This window comes from Phalaenopsis equestris, unplaced genomic scaffold (genome assembly GCF_001263595.1).
Source record: "Phalaenopsis equestris unplaced genomic scaffold, ASM126359v1 Scaffold000513, whole genome shotgun sequence".
Classification (NCBI taxonomy): Eukaryota; Viridiplantae; Streptophyta; class Magnoliopsida; order Asparagales; family Orchidaceae; genus Phalaenopsis; species Phalaenopsis equestris.
Window position 1 is genome coordinate 1,367,271 of NW_018164953.1, and position 16,078 is coordinate 1,383,348.

General features: G+C 33.7%; 1 protein-coding gene and 1 pseudogene across 1 annotated transcript; one reads left to right on the top strand and one right to left on the bottom strand.

Annotated features, from left to right (window-relative positions):
• Nucleotides 1-10,682: 10,682 nt before the first annotated feature.
• Nucleotides 10,683-13,171, bottom strand: LOC110028568 (nudix hydrolase 4-like). Its single transcript, XM_020730473.1, has 5 exons — nucleotides 12,759-13,171; nucleotides 12,173-12,284; nucleotides 11,705-11,788; nucleotides 11,483-11,611; nucleotides 10,683-11,369 (listed from the first exon to the last, which is right to left on the bottom strand). Exons 1-5 carry the CDS (start codon nucleotides 12,830-12,832, stop codon nucleotides 11,283-11,285), a joined length of 486 nt encoding a protein of 161 aa, XP_020586132.1. The 5' UTR covers nucleotides 12,833-13,171; the 3' UTR covers nucleotides 10,683-11,282.
• A 1,545-nt stretch (nucleotides 13,172-14,716) lies between these two features.
• LOC110028493 lies at nucleotides 14,717-15,742 on the top strand (annotated as a pseudogene).
• Nucleotides 15,743-16,078: the final 336 nt, after the last annotated feature.

Below are 16,078 nucleotides of genomic sequence, written 5' to 3' on the forward strand. Positions count from 1 at the left end.
TCATGCTCCTATATATATATATATTATATCGGGCCAATTATTAAAAAATCATAAAAATAATAACACCATTCGAGCTGATAAGATGCGACATAATAAATTTTCATTGATTGACAACAAACATTTGCAAAGCGACAGAAAATAATATAATTGTGTTGATTTTTTCAACGGCTATAAGGAGGGTATTATTGTTATTAATACACATTATATTGAAAAAAAAAAAGAATTATAGATTTCAAACAAAATAATTGTTTTTATAATTTTTATATATCATCATTACGAATCTTTAAGTTTCATATATATATATAATTTATATATATATTCATTCTTGATTATTATTGATTTATCCTTAAAAATGCTTCTACTTTTATGTAATATTTGGGGCTCAGAGCTTTCAAAATTACTCGTAGTTCATGACAACTCGTGTTCGGGTTATTAAGAAGCTCGTGTTCGGCTCGTTCGCTAAATAAATGATCCGAACACAATAACACAAACAAATATTTGTTCGTTTATGTTCGGCTCGTTTTGGCTCGAAATACTACAAATCAATTATATGTATATATATATATATATATATATATATATGATGAGTAGTATTTTTTTAAAAAAATAATTGTTATAAGGCTACTATGATTTATAATCAATTAAAATTTTTAATTAAGAAAATAGAACAAAAATTATTAAATTTGATTCAAATGATGTTTTAAATCTTGTCTCAATTCTTAACATCTTATGGCTACATGATTAGGGTTGTCAAAACGACATTTTGTTCTTGAACGTCTTATGTTCAGCTCGCTAAGCAAATGAGCCGAACACGAACACACTTTTTAAGCTCAAAATATAAACGGGCCGAATAGTAGCAGAGCCTGAGCTCGCTCGTGTTCGGCTCTTTTACACCCCTAGCTACTAGCGGTCACTTTAAAGCCAAATTTTCTACAAAAATAAATACTCAAAATTAAATTATTAACGATTTAAATAAAATATGTTATTTCAATTGTTATGTAGCGCTATTTCTGTTTGTATTTTATTTTAAAATATTTTGGCATGCTATTAAATAGTTAATTTTTATGTTAACGTAAATTATAATATGTGCACAAATATATTATATTATATTATATTATGATAGTTACCAGCCAAATTATGTGAGTTGACCACCAAGTCGGGCCGGCCGTCCGTTGACCAGTGCTTCTATGAATAATTAGGCATCTTTATAATTTAATAATGAGGCATTTATATGCATGTCTGATCATACTTATATATTTACATATTTAAATTTACATATTCCACTCTATATTTATATGTCTAACACCTGAACTTCAATTAATATTTAAAATTATAAATTTTGGTTTTTAAAGATTAAAATGATGATATATTTTTGCGATATGAAAGATTTAGATGGTATAAAAATAAAAGATAAATTTGAAGTATTAGACAAGTAAAGACATAAGAATTGGGTGTAGCGCTGTCCAAAAAGCTCGTTGTTCGCGAACAGTTCGTGTTCGGTTCGTCAATGAATTTGTGTTTGATTCGTTTGATAAATAAATGAGACGAATGTGAACAAATTTTTTTCGTTCGGTTAGTTAAACGAACCAAACACGAACAGTGATGCGTTTGTTCGTGTTCAAATCGTATATAAAATAATTTAAAATAATTATATATATATAATTTATGATATTTTTAAAAATTAAATTTTATAAATTATAATCTATAATAAATTAATAATAATAACATATTAATATACTATATTAGTAATATACTATTATAGGTATTATATATTTATATAATATAAGTTATATAATTAATATAGTATATTATTTATATATATTAATATTAGGAATGTCAAACTGGCTTGTCGTTAGAGAACTGCTCGTGTTCGACTCGTTAGTTATTAAACGAACATGAACAGTGACTTCATCAATAATTTCGAACACAATTTTATTTCAAACAAATTAAATTTCAAACAAACCGAACACGAACATAAGTTCTATTCGTTCATATTCGGTTCTTTTACACCCCTAATTGGGTGGTAAGTATTAGACAACCAATATTTTTAGTATTTTTTATTTACAAAATAAAAGGAAAATAATGTGGGAGTGCGCTGATAGGATGTCACGGGTGCAAATGGAAAGACAATAACTGCAATGAAAACAATAATAAGGGCACTTAGGGCACTTAGATAGTCCAAGGCATTATTGGCAACATCGAATTTATAATAAAAAGTCAACATTATGAAATTATATTTAAAAATAATTTAAGATATCTAACATAAATGCAACATTATAATTTTAAAGAGCATATCCATATATTATAAATTATTATATGTTTATGTATGGCAAAAAATACCGACTACTTCGAACCTACCGGCCAATCATGCTCCTTTCTAAGCCATTGTCAACTTGTCCATCTCAACTTGTTGGATAGCCGAGTGCGTTTCAACAAAGGAAGCATACTTTCTCCATTTCAACAAACTTGGTGGAAGCAAGATTAAGGGTATGTTTGGCGCAACTGTTGTTTATTTATAATCTGCTGATAAACAAATTATTTGATAATCTGTAGATTATCAGAATAATCTGGTTTGCTCTTTGGAGCAGCTTATTCAGATTAGTTTATTGGTGGTTAAATAACATTCCTGCCTCTGTCTTATAAAACTGTTTGGGGCAGCTTATTCATAATAGTTTATTGGTAATACAGAAGCATATAACGTAAAATCATACAATCATCACAGATCAGTTCCAAAAGATGACATACAGTTCTCACACTCGTGAGTACCAGAAGAAATAAAAAAAAGAGAAAGACAAGTACAACTACAATGAGAAATGTTAAAATATTTGATTTCAAACTCTGGGTACGTCTGACCTCAGCTGCACTATCAACCTGGGAAAACATCGGACTCCCATGACTGCTGACAGTGTAATATGTGGGACTGTCAGCCCACCGGAAGAAACCGCAACGAGCTGAAACACCCTTGGCATAACCATAAAATTGTCTCCCAAAGCTATGAGACTGACGTGACGTGAGCAACGAAAACGGTAGTCCACAATAACACAAAATACCTCTGTCTGTAACTGATATCCTAAAAGTCATGTTTGTGTTACTGTGAAAAAAAAAATAATTACACAAAAAAAAATGATCTACATATATATGAAGAAAAGAAAAACTTGTTGGATTAACTGTCATATATAACATCTGCTGTAAACTCCCTCAGAGCAGCCATCTCGGCTACACCCTCACCGTCCTGAGTTTCATATTCAGTAACTCGATCTCATTATCAGCTAGAGATCCTGAAGGTTCTAAGGAGTCAATAATTGGATCATCATCAACAATATTGAAGTCTGTATCATTCTGTGAGAAAATATATAATGTTATAGTCAACACCTCTCTCGTGATCGTTCTAGAAGAACCTTGGAGGCCGTTGTTACAACATAAGTCATATAGAAGATCCATAAAAATGAGTGCAGTCATTCGAAAAATGTTGCTGAACCTTATTGGATGTCCAACAAGCATCTCACCCACCCATTTGTCCCCAACATATGAGGACGTCATGCGTGGTATCCGTCTAGTGCTGGAGCGACAATATTCCAACAATAATATCGCTATTGCTGTAGCCCATGCCATTCTTTTAAGACATTCTCGTAGTGGATCCATATTAAAATTATAAATGCATTAGGATGAAATAATTTAGTAGAAAATGACATAAATGAAATACATCTAGTGAAGAAAGCATCTGGAAAATGACATAAATACATAACATCAATAAATGAAGTACATAAAATGAAATTCCAAGCATCAGGAACATCAAATGAAATACAAAGTATCAGGAAATGAAGTACATAAAATGAAATACATCTACTGACAGGTGAATACAAGACTGTCTCATTCATCTACTAAAACATGTAAATATTTAATGTGCAGCTTGGGCCGTATGACCATGAACATTTGCCAACGAGTAAGATTCTCAAGTTTTTTAACACATTTTGTCTGAAAGCGCATATCAACAACTAGTTCTGGAATAGTGTTTAAAATGACAACATAGTCCCAGATGGTGCTGTCTGGGGGAGTTGAAGATGAAAAAGCAGCAATTAGTTCATGAAATGAGCTTTTCATGAACTATCTGTCTCTTTCTTCCTCCTGCCAAGCCTAGGCCTTTTGGACATGGAACTAAACTCTCCCATCTCCTTTTGGTTAATACTAGGCCCTTCTTCATCAGCTATTACCTATTCAGGTGGCAATTCATTTGGTATTCCTGAAAATCCCAATTCACTTGGGTTAATGAATTCTTTCCGATTGCGACAACCCCCTTAAAAATTATGTCTAGTTTCTCCTCGAACTCTGGCTCAATTCTGCACTCACTATATTTTTTTGGCAGTTGGCATTACCTGAAACATAAGACATTTATTAGATGTGTTTAAGAATTAACAAAAAATAATGAAATTAACAAAATAAGTTTGTATTTATGACCTCCAATCTTTCAGCCTACCATTCATCTGGAGCATCTATAGTTCGTTTAACGGGATCCCAACCCAATCCAGTAGATCCATGTTTAAGCTCCTTCCATATTTTACATTCCTTCTTCAATTGGTCACATTTGTTTTTGAATTTAAGCCTGCGGAATCTCTTCCAGTCAATTCTTTGAATCTATTAGCAATATTTTGCCAACCTTTCTTATTGAAATATGTGGTTGGTATGTTCTCTAGTTCAATTTCCTTTATACATAGATTGCAAAATATATTTGTAACTTCTTTATCCCACATTGCAGAGGGACCCCCTTCATTCACCTTAGACATTAAACTCTAGGGAACAAAGAAAAGTAAGTATTCTCTAAATGTGTAATAAGAACTTATTTATCCTTTGCAATTTAAAAAAAAAAACCATATTATAAATAAACACTAACATTTAACATCATTTCCACAACATTTCAATTAAAAAAAAAAAAAAACAAGTGAACAAGAGATTTATGTGGTTCAGCCAATGACCAACGTCCACATAAGACAATCCACGAAAATTTTATTAAGGAAATCTGTAAGATTACATATGTACGAATTCGACCAGCCTATAAAAAAAATGGAATGCAACATTTTCTTTACTTGCAAGTTACATTCGAGAAATAATCTTTGACAAAAATATATGTACATAATTTGTATCATGAAATCATATCTATGTTCGCTAAAAACCGAATGCCAGTTTTTCTCTTCCGTTCCCCCATTTTGATAGCTTGAAAATTGTGAGAAATGCTTAATATAAAAGTTGTAAGCCGTATAAATACCATTCTTGCATCTAATATTAAAAACAAAGCCTCACATATGCATATGAATCCTAAACCAAAAAAAGTTAATTCGGATCCTTGTGTATGTACTTAACTCTTCAATGCTATAACCATTGCCTCATCTAAAAACAAAGCCTCCTTATATATAAAAAAAAAGCCTCCTCATATATCAAAGATGAAAGCATCTACGGAAAGCCATTGCCTCATATAAAAACAAAGCCTCCTTATATGTACCTAACTCCTCAATGCTATAACCATTGCCATTCTTAACATAAAATGAAAAATAAGAGTATAATCTCAATGACGAGGTAGATATAGGTTTGAAACATTACAATTACACGCTAGTATACTTTCATAGAAGAATAAACAATTTCTTAATGAATTGAGATGCATTTTCATAAACCAAGCCATAATCTTCAATGTATAACCAAATCAACATTGGGTTATTTGAAATTCCTGCATAACAGAAATTCCTGCAAATTCTCCATCACACAAACTGCAGCTAAACAATAAAACCTTGACCAATTTACTTAAAACCGGAGCCAATACCTCCCATCAAACAAACAGAGTCAAAACCAGAGAAAATGCCAAAAACCAGAGGATGCCGAAAACAAATCATGCCACATATCTATACCTAAAAACCCTTAATGGACTCATATTTCATACACAAAAAAAAATTCATTTCTTGTATCTACAGTTTCCAGAAAAAGGATCAGAGAAAATGAAGTTTTCCAAGGATCGCAACTAGCAACCCAAATCCAAAACCCGATAAAATGCCAAAATATCGAGACATAGAAAATGAAACATATCTCAACTGACGTAAACCCAAAAATCAAAGAAAATGCCAAAAACCAGAGGATGCCAAAAACAACTCATGTCATAAATCTCAAATGGGCTATAGTTAAAAACCCGTAATGTACTCATATTTCACCCGAAAACAAAAATTCATTTCTTGTACCTACACTTGCCAGAAAGAAGATCAGAGTAGCTAAATCGAAAGGAAGCTTTCCAAGGATCCCAGCTAGGGAAATCGAAAGGATACTTGATGATCAGGAAAGAAAATTGGAAAGGAAGAATGTTCGATCTCCTCTAGGGCGACGAACTAGAAAGGATTCCAATGAGGGAGAAGGCGAGGGAGATCGAGGGCGCCTCCAGAATTCCTAAGGCAACGCGGATCGCTAACGCCGGACGCGGGGCTCTCACTGTGTCGAACGATATAAAAGATTTATCGAACGTGGATGCAGTGCGGGAGGAATAAGCTCGTGCGAACATATTTATCAAACAGGGACGCGACGTTTTCAAAACGCCGCCGCTCCCAATAAGCTGCCCCAAACGACCCCTAACCGGCTAGATTTAGCATGCGATTCAACCATTATTGTATAATGACCAAAGTTCGGCCTAAAATCAGAGGTTTTCATCTCATCCCAAAGAACCAATTTGACATCTAGCTTCCACGCCATTACCAATGACTTAATCATTGAGACATTGTGACCGATGACTTGTACTTGTGAATTGTGCGTATTGCATTTATAAAGCAAAAAAGCTACAAAAAAGAGTACAAAAACTATGCCTCATGGGCATTTACAATGTGAGCCTTGTCTCTTACAAAAAAATAGAAAGAAGATCAAGATCATTAAGAGTAGTAACAAAGCTTTTATCTATTGGCATTTTGGCACATGTATGAGCAACTCTATTATTGCTCCTGAAAGGGAACTACATGAATTTTAACATATTTGAGTCAGGTAGATTAGACGCAAATCTGATGATATTTAAAGGTTAGCATTGGATTTGCGTATGATTTTTGTCTGATTTTTTCCAAAGTTAAATTGGGGGTCGGTAATTTTATTTCTGTCTAATTTATATCAAAAAAATTTCGACGCAAATAAATTGCATTGGTTGTTGCGTCGTATTAGCGTTAGATTTTTTTATATGTAACGTGCGTCGAAATTTGAGTCCGAAAATATTCGATGATGAATTTTAAAATCGGATTACCGTCTCATTTGCATCGAAAAATATCGTAGAATAGCAAAAAATTACTGTAGATGAGCGTTAGATTTTGTGTTTGGAAAAGAACACAAATCCGACGCAAACATGTAACATAGAAAAAAATATATAGAATATCTATTAAATTTTCATAATATGCATGAAAACACATTCCACATCACATACCACATTAAGCATAGCCATATCACAGATCAATTCTCTAAATAATATCATTAATAAAAGGAAGATCATGGACCTTGAGTTTACAAACCTACAAAAAAATATAAGGCGGCAAATATTAGGTATTATTTAGTCATTATTAAGTTTAATTTCAGTGTCATTTAGTCTTTATTAGCGTGTTTAGGGTTCAAGGTTTAGGAAGAGAAGGTTTATTTTGGTGTCATTGAGGTGATATTTAAGTGTTATTATAGTGTTGTTAAGGTATTGTTCTGGTATTGTTTAGGTTTTAGCATGGTGTTATTTTGGTAGTGTTATGTGTATTAATTTGGTTTGATTTTGGTGTGATTGTGGTGTTAGTTTGGTGTTATTTAACAAATTAAAGTATAGTTATGATATTATTTAGGTATTATTGTAGTATTATTTCAGTGGTGTTCAAATTATTAATTCGGTATGATTTTGGTGTGACTGTGGTGTTAGTTTGGTGTTATTTAATAAATTAAGGTATTGTTCTAGTATTATTTAGGTATTATTATGGTGTTATTTTGGTGGTGTTCTGTGTATTGATTCAATATGATTTTGGTGTGACTGTGGTGATAGTTTGGTGTTAGTTTGCTGTTATTTAACAAATACAATGATACTATTGATGTTAACTAGATTTGATATTGTGCTATATTGATGTTTTTGGGTGAACGTGTGGTGACATTTAGTTCAAACTACTAAGATACTGTTGAATGATTTGTTTTTTATTTCAATCATGCAGTGCCTAATTTGAACTATGCACAAAAATACTATAGGATGAAGTGCTTAACTCAGTTAACATAAACTTTTCAATGAAAGCACAACCACAAAAATAAAAAATTACCTAGATGAACTCTCTTAGAAGTCCTTCTTACGCTATTTGGCTTCATTTTTCTCGCGCTCTTCAATCTCCATTTTCATAGGCTCTACAATTTCCATTTTCATAGCTCTTCGGTTTCCATTCTCATAGGATGCTCTTTGGTTTCCGTCTGCCTTGACTCGGTTTTTATCTTCTTAAACTCCTAGGTAAGTAGAAAGAGCGAATGTATTTCTACTGGCGAACGACAACCTTAAACCCTAAGCTATCTGATTCAGAAAAGCAATGAAAAACCCTAAACGGATGGTGAATGACGAAAGAGACGATGCTCGACTCTCGAGCTGCGGTTTTCGTTTTGATGCAATGATCTGATGTTTCGTATTTGGGACGCAATAAGTTTTGGTTTTAGTTTTTCGGAGGCTTGGGCGAGACTCGAGCTGGGTCGCGTGGTAAATGTATTAAAAATTTAATTTTTTTGGTGGTGGGCCCTACATTAAATGTATTAAAATTATTTATAGTAGCATTAAAACTAGTGATATTCTTATTAGTAGAAGCATATCTGTTAATTCTTTTTGAAATTTTTTATTATGAAATTGAAACTCGCAGCCACCTTTTTACTTAATCTTTTTTCTTATTATATTCTTAATAAATGCATTTCTAATGGTTATTTCTTTATTCTTCCTAATGATACTTATCAAATTCTCTGTTATTTATATAATATTATTTTGAAAAATAAAAAAAAAATTGCATCTTTTGGCTATTCGAATTGTTATTTATTCTATATGATTTGAAAAAAAAAGTAAACTTCTAGGAATATTTCTACCCCTATTGAGGTTCTTATCATTTATACTCATTAGTTGGTGAAGGAGAAACAAAGAAAGTAGAGAATTAAGCAAGATATTCTATATAAGTTGAGAAATTTTTATAATATTTATAAATTTTTTTGTTTTGTTACATTTCTGGTCTTGATTATCTTTTGTTGAATCATTTTTTAGATTTGTTGTTTTTCTCTCCTTTTTCTATTTGATATTTTTGTGTTGGTGTTGGATTCCTTAATGTTATCTTGGTTATGTGTTTTTTTCTTGCTTCTTTCCTTATTCTTTGTGGTTTTCATCTCAGTATCTTATTTTCATATTTTGCACTGTTTTGATCAGATATGCTCTTGAACTTTTGATCTGATACTTCTCTTGATCTTAGTAGTTTTGAGCATATTTATTTTTATTCTTTAATTTTTTTTATGATGAATTCTATTCATACACTAAAATTCTATCATATTTTGAATATTTAAGGTTTTTGATTTAAAATATTCACTATATTTGATTGGAATTTTAACGGTCCTTCTGTTGATAAGTTCTTGAGCCCTTGTTTTTCTTATTTTATTTTTCATCTTTAGTTAGTTTGTTTCCTGTCTATTGTTATTTTATTAATCTTTCATTGTTTATTGCCTTCTCTTGGCTATTTTTTTTCTTTAAAGATGGTATCTTTTATTTCAAATTTCCTTAATTCTGATGGAGACATGATGTGCTTGTTGAAGGATTTTTCCCTTCTTGTTCTTCATAGAGTTGTTGTTGCTTTCCATTGCCACTGTTGAGCTCGATTATAGTTGTTTTTAGGTGGATGCAATAACTTGACGTGCTCCGCTTCTTCCTTCTATCGATGTCGTTTTTTTTTTGTTTTGTTCATTTGATGTTTTTGTTGAATTTTTGTTTGTTTATGCTTCTTATTGTGTTATTTCTCCGTCAGTCCTGATTGTTTTTTTTTTGTTTTCTTTTGTATTGTATTGCTTCTGTTCTGTTTGTTTTTTTGTTATCTTTTGGGTTGTATTTGTGATGTTATTGAGTCTTTTGTGTATTGTAACACTTGTTTCTCTTAAGAATAATTGGGCCGAGCCCCCACTTCCGGTGGCCACAAACCATGCCGTCCCCACAAAACACGACTTTGAGCTTAGAGTCACTACAACAAAAGTGTGAAAAGAAACTTTTGCATAAGATCATAAAACCCATCTTCTTTGTCATTCAGTCCGTATAAACTTAGGGTTTGTTTGGGGCAGCTTCAGATTATTGATGATCTGTTGATAAACAGCTTATCCAGATAAGCTGCTGATTAGCAGTTGATTCGGACAAACTGGTTGTCTGTTTGATTTGTGCGTTTGAAAAATAACTGATTTGCAGTTGTTTGTGGATAAATGAAAATTCTGCCCCATATGCGGTATTTCCAAAATACTTTAATATTTTTGAGTGCGGAGATGGTCTGGGGGCATTTACATGCACACCACCCAATTCTAAGTTTTTTGCATATTTAAAATCTAAACTTTACATGTATAACATCTAAATATTTCATATTATATTAAAAATATCACTATTTATTTTTTTTTAAAAGTCATAATAAATATTTTTAAGATGACACATATATAAAAGTAGAAGTATAGGTGTTAGAAATGTAAATGCATCGGTATTTGGTGGTCGGTCTGTAAATCTTCGGAGATTGAGATCAAGAACCTCAACTGAGGGTTGAGAGAGACGAGCGTTGAGCGAAGAGGTTAGGGCATACTATACGGGAAGAGGGCAATCTCATCAAAATATTTCCAGAAATGCCGACAGTGGGGTTCATCCCACGGCGCACGTTTAACATAAAATCCAAATGTCGTTTTCCTGGATGCTGCCTGAATGCTGGATCCAAACGGTGAGTCAGCGTTTTCAACGCAGCTCATAAGCTGCCCAAAGGCACTATTAATTTTCTTAAAAAACACATATATAATCAATATGCAACGTCTCTTTTTACATTAAATGCCAGCTCTAATTCCCTACTCCTATTTAACATAATCAGCATTCTCGCAACATTCATCACATGAACTGCTGAAACCGTGCGAGAACAAACAAATACTTTTTCAACGAAGTTCTGTCCCAATCTAAGGCACTGCGCTCAGTGCTGCCAACAAGCCAAACAGCCATTAAATTTTTATCTGATTGCTAATGTTTTTTGTTTCAGAAACAGAAGCCACTCCACCCATAGAAGAAATATAAGCTATCTCTCAAGTCTGATGAGCAATCTTTCCAATGCTTCTCTCATCCAAATATGTTGGCAGCCCTCCCTGGCTTCAGCCACGGTCACCTGTTAACCCAAAGCAAAGCAAAGCAAAGCATTTATTAGGACACTGCAAAGAATTAAGATTAATAAAAAAATATATTATAGAATTAAACATGGTTTACATTTCATCTACTTACCCATCTCCTCTTCCGAAGTTCCATCTCAGGCCAATAAGCCAATTCCTCAGTTACATTTAACGGAAACATAGTACCCTCATAGAATACATTGTTCCTATTACTTTTATATAACCATCTCCCCAGATTTCCCTGCAAGCAAATAAAAATTCAGTTTTGAAATCGTTGAATTAGCCATAAAGAAAACAAAGTAAGGATATTAATGATAATGATGCTAATGCTAACCTCAAGGTGTCCTTGAACGCCAGCCTCCTCCATAGCCTCCCTCGAAGCGGCCTGGTTCATAGTTTCATCTGATTCCCATCCTCCCTAAACAAAAGTATTATATGATTTATTAGGTTAAGATGCTGAAATGACACAACTTCAGTAATACAATGCAACATATGATTCAAAACTTCAACTTTTCAGATAGTCCAGAATTTCAGTTTGGTTATAGTGGAGAATTTAGTGATTGTTGATATAACATAAGCACATGGAAATGAAGACCAAAGGCATTGATTTTTCTTCTGAATAACCCACATAAAATGGAAATAAAGCTATAATGAAAATTTGAAGCTTTTTACTGAGGAAGAGGGCTCCAAGGGTTACTGAATTTCATTAAAAAAGAATTTCTCAACGGCACATCATGAATAGAAAAATCTTTTAAAATACTACAACATCTTCAATCTAATGTAATCATTCCCACGAATTTACCTTTGGGAACATCATGCCATGGCCCTTTTGTGAGCTTATGACAAGAACTTGCACCATTTTATCCATGCCAACCATGAAAGGACCATCCTTTTTCAATTTGTATGGAATGCATCTGTATAATTGAAAAAGAAATCTTAGATAAAAAAATAACAAAATACTTCATGGCAAATGAAAATTATAAACAGCAATTGCAACTAAACTCATTCGGCAATAGCTTTTCATTGCAAATATTCTTTAAAATAAACAAAGCCTATTGTAACTTGGAGAGTAAAATTGTTCTGAAAATACGGAAAGGGGCATTTTTTTAATGAAAGATTCCACATAAGCCCATCAAAATCGTATTTTGACAGAGGAAATCCACCAAGAAATCCAAGAGATGGAGAAAAAGTAGACAATTCTGAAGCCTGTAGTAGCTTAGAAACGTGAAAACTAAGCAAATGAAGCCAAATCAAAACACAAAAACCAGATGCAGCAGAAAGATAAAACAAAACCCAATGAACAAATCAATCATTTACACAATGTACCGAATCAAAATCCCATCTTTTTTCCAAAAACAAAAACTTCGGAAACCAGAGCATCGACTCACCCAACAACGAGCCTTTTTCCACAGCTTGTATAGCGCTGAAGCTCCCTCCCCTGCCGCGCAATCATCATCGACATCTTCTTCCCACCGGCCACTGAATCTTTCTCTCCTTCCCCTTACAAAACTACGAAGAACACTACCTCAATCGATACCAAACCCAAATAACCGAAACAAAGATACAGAGCCTTTAAAAAGCTAAGTTGGAGCGAACCGCCGCTCCTCTCTGCCGCCTGAACTTAGCAAATCTATAGGAAACCGTTGATTGGGATCAAAATTGAAACTTTTTATAGAAAAGGAAAGCCCTAGAGGTGGACGTGGAGGATTAGAGAGTGAGGAATGAAGAGTTTGAGACTAGATAATGAATTGGCTTTTTCATGGAGAGCTGCTGCTGCGACGGGGTTATATAAGATTGGGTATCCGGCCATGAGAAGCGCGTGTGCGGATTTTCTTTCTTTTCTCTAGCTGTGATCCTTGATGTTTTGCTCCCCCGCGTTGGTAAATCTGAGCTGGCAGACACGCTTGAGAATTTCAAGTAGCTTTCGCTATTATTCCCTCCCCAAAAGGGTATTAGAGCCGCCACGCAAGGTGGAAACAATTGCTAACATGGTAGCAGTCATCTCACAAAAAGAGCTTTTCGGAGTGGTGGACAGCCTAATATTTGAATATTATTTTTCAGTACTACACCTAGCCGATGTGAGACTTTTTGTCCATGACATTTTCCTCCACCCAATTACGTTACGCTCTCGTCATGGATCGACTCTACTGAGGGTCCCATTAGACTATGGAGAGTCCACACACCTGACAAATAGTAATTTGCTCTGATACCACTTGTCACATCCCAAAAGAGTTCTTCAGGGTGGTGGGCAGCCCAAGACTTAAATACTATTTTTCGGCCCTACACCTAGTCGATGTGGGACTTTTTGTTCGTTACATTAGGCTAGTGTTAGGAGAACTAACCCCCTCGTACTTGTCATGCATTTTTCATAGGTATATGATGACATATGCTCGTAGCACAAATGCTAAGCATGCGGGTGCAAGACATTCTGGGGAGATTACACCTCGTTGGAGAGGCGACTCAGATGCTTATGTAGAAAGCAGATATAACATGCATGAATGGGATTAAGTTTGATTGCATCAAGTATAGGACCCAAAGGGGAATTACAAATCATTGGAGAGGCAATCAAACGAGGTCATGCAAGTGGCAAGCACAAACAACACATGAAATGTGACACAATGCACAACAGATCTTAAATGATGTCATGAGTGTTGGGCGTTGTGACTCATGCTAGGTGAGAGTCAATACACCCAAGTGAATATATATTGTGCACTAGATGGGTTCAAGGGCTAAGTAGCATGACGCATATTAAGTGACACATTATTACATACCTATAACACTCCTAGGTGATGCAGTAGGAAGTGAGGTAGCATGATTCTCATCAAAGAGAATTATGCATCGAGTGTGCTTTATATGTTGGCTACCTCCACGAGGTGTGAAAATATTCGGTCATTCACATGTGGTCTCGCAAATGTCTGTGTGTGTGTGTACGTTTCATTGGGGAGTCGACTATCTTCTCCGTCGATGTTGACTTTCAAGGCTTCGTCTTCCTTGATGAAGGGAAACTCTTCAAGCAGCATGGCCCGAAAACACCATCCCACATTTTGGGAAAGACATTGTTAACTATCGTTAATGGGGAGTTGCATCACTTCTTGAAGTCGCTCTCACTTAGTTTTTTCAGCATATAAAACCTTAAGATGCTCTTCATATCATATGTCAACGTGACAATACTATGAACGGTGAAAGACTAGAAGGAAAACACTCTCTTTCCCATGAAAAAAGAAGCTTGCAACATTTTATGGTAGAAGATGCTCTTTCATATTATTATATTTTCAACAATCATTTATATATCTTGTCGGTCTCACTAACTTGAGAAAAGATTACGTTTGGATAATTGGATGCACAGATGAAGGTATGGATCACACCACATGGCTTACATAACAGCGTGATTCAATCCATGTCATCTTCATATGGATATCCAGACGACACACATAATATTTTCCTTTAATTTAACATGATGTACACTATAATAATAATAATAATAATAATAATAATAATAATAATAATAATAATAAACTGGTAATGATTAGTAGGTTACTTTCAATGTGATGGTGAAGAATGTGCTTAGCATGAACCGTGTTGTGGATGAGGCTGAAGAGCTATGAAAACAATACACATCTTTCATAAAGGGTCTACTTGTCATTCCTGTCCTGTCTATTTTTTGGAGCTAGCTATTGGAAGGCAATTCATGCATTTTTTTGGATAAAGGATTGTCGCAATCAACAATATAGAAAATAAAATTATGAAAAGACTCATAATCAATGTCTCTTTAGGTTAGCGTGTCAGGTTCTAATCTAACCTAAATAGGTCTGATCTAAACCAGACCTGAATTTTATATGGGTTAAAATTTTCAACCAGAACTCACCCCATCTTCAACTTGTCAACCTGAACCTGCCGTATAACGTGTTTAACATAAAGTGTTATAATAGTTGTTTGGGTTTAAATCGGGTCAATTCTAGATTGTCGGGTAGATTTCAAGTCATTTTAGGATTTACAGATCATTTTTAGGTAGGTGGGTCAATCTGAACCCGACCAGAAAAATTAAGCAGGCTAGAATATTTAACGCAAACCCTGATCAAAATCTAAAATTTTCAAGTTTGATTTGGATTGAGGTGTCGTGTCTAGTCAATGTTTGACTCCCCTAATCATGATGACATTAAATTATGCGTTTTTTTCCCTTTTAATTGATAGAATGGCATCTAATTTGCAGTCAAGAAAGGCTATTTTAAGTAGATTTGATCGAGTATTAGAAAAAAAGATCCAAGAAAAAGAGATGGGAATGGATGAGTTTAATCAATCAAATTTCTTCGGTTACATTCTCCTAAATTCAAACCTTAATGCTGAGTGAATTGGTGATATATTACTGGATTAATCTTTTGAGGACAAGAGAAGACGAAAAGGGAAGAACATGTTGGCATGGGATGACTATAAAAAGTTGTGGTTCACTCAATGTGTTAGTATTAATTGTTAATTTTTGAAGCTTAATTCTTTCGTTATTTCTTAATGGTCTAAGCCCTTAATCACACAACCCAAAGATTAATTATCTTTTAATTATAAACATTTATTTATTTATTTTATTATGTTAAATATGTCAAAATATTTTGTTGCACATCAACATTCATCCATATCATATTACTTTTCAGCTATTTTAGTCATTATTTAATTTTGATATAATTTTAATTTGTTGGTTTGTGGAATTATTCCTAAT

Coding starts and splice junctions, on each gene's coding strand:
- LOC110028568 (XM_020730473.1), bottom strand. CDS start 12,832: ATGTCGATGATGATTGCGCGGCAGGGGAGGGAGCTTCAGCGCTATACA. Junction 12,285..12,758: donor GGAAAAAGGCTCGTTGTTGG/GTGAGTCGATGC, acceptor TCAATTATACAG/ATGCATTCCATACAAATTGA. Junction 11,789..12,172: donor ATGGCATGATGTTCCCAAAG/GTAAATTCGTGG, acceptor ACTTTTGTTTAG/GGAGGATGGGAATCAGATGA.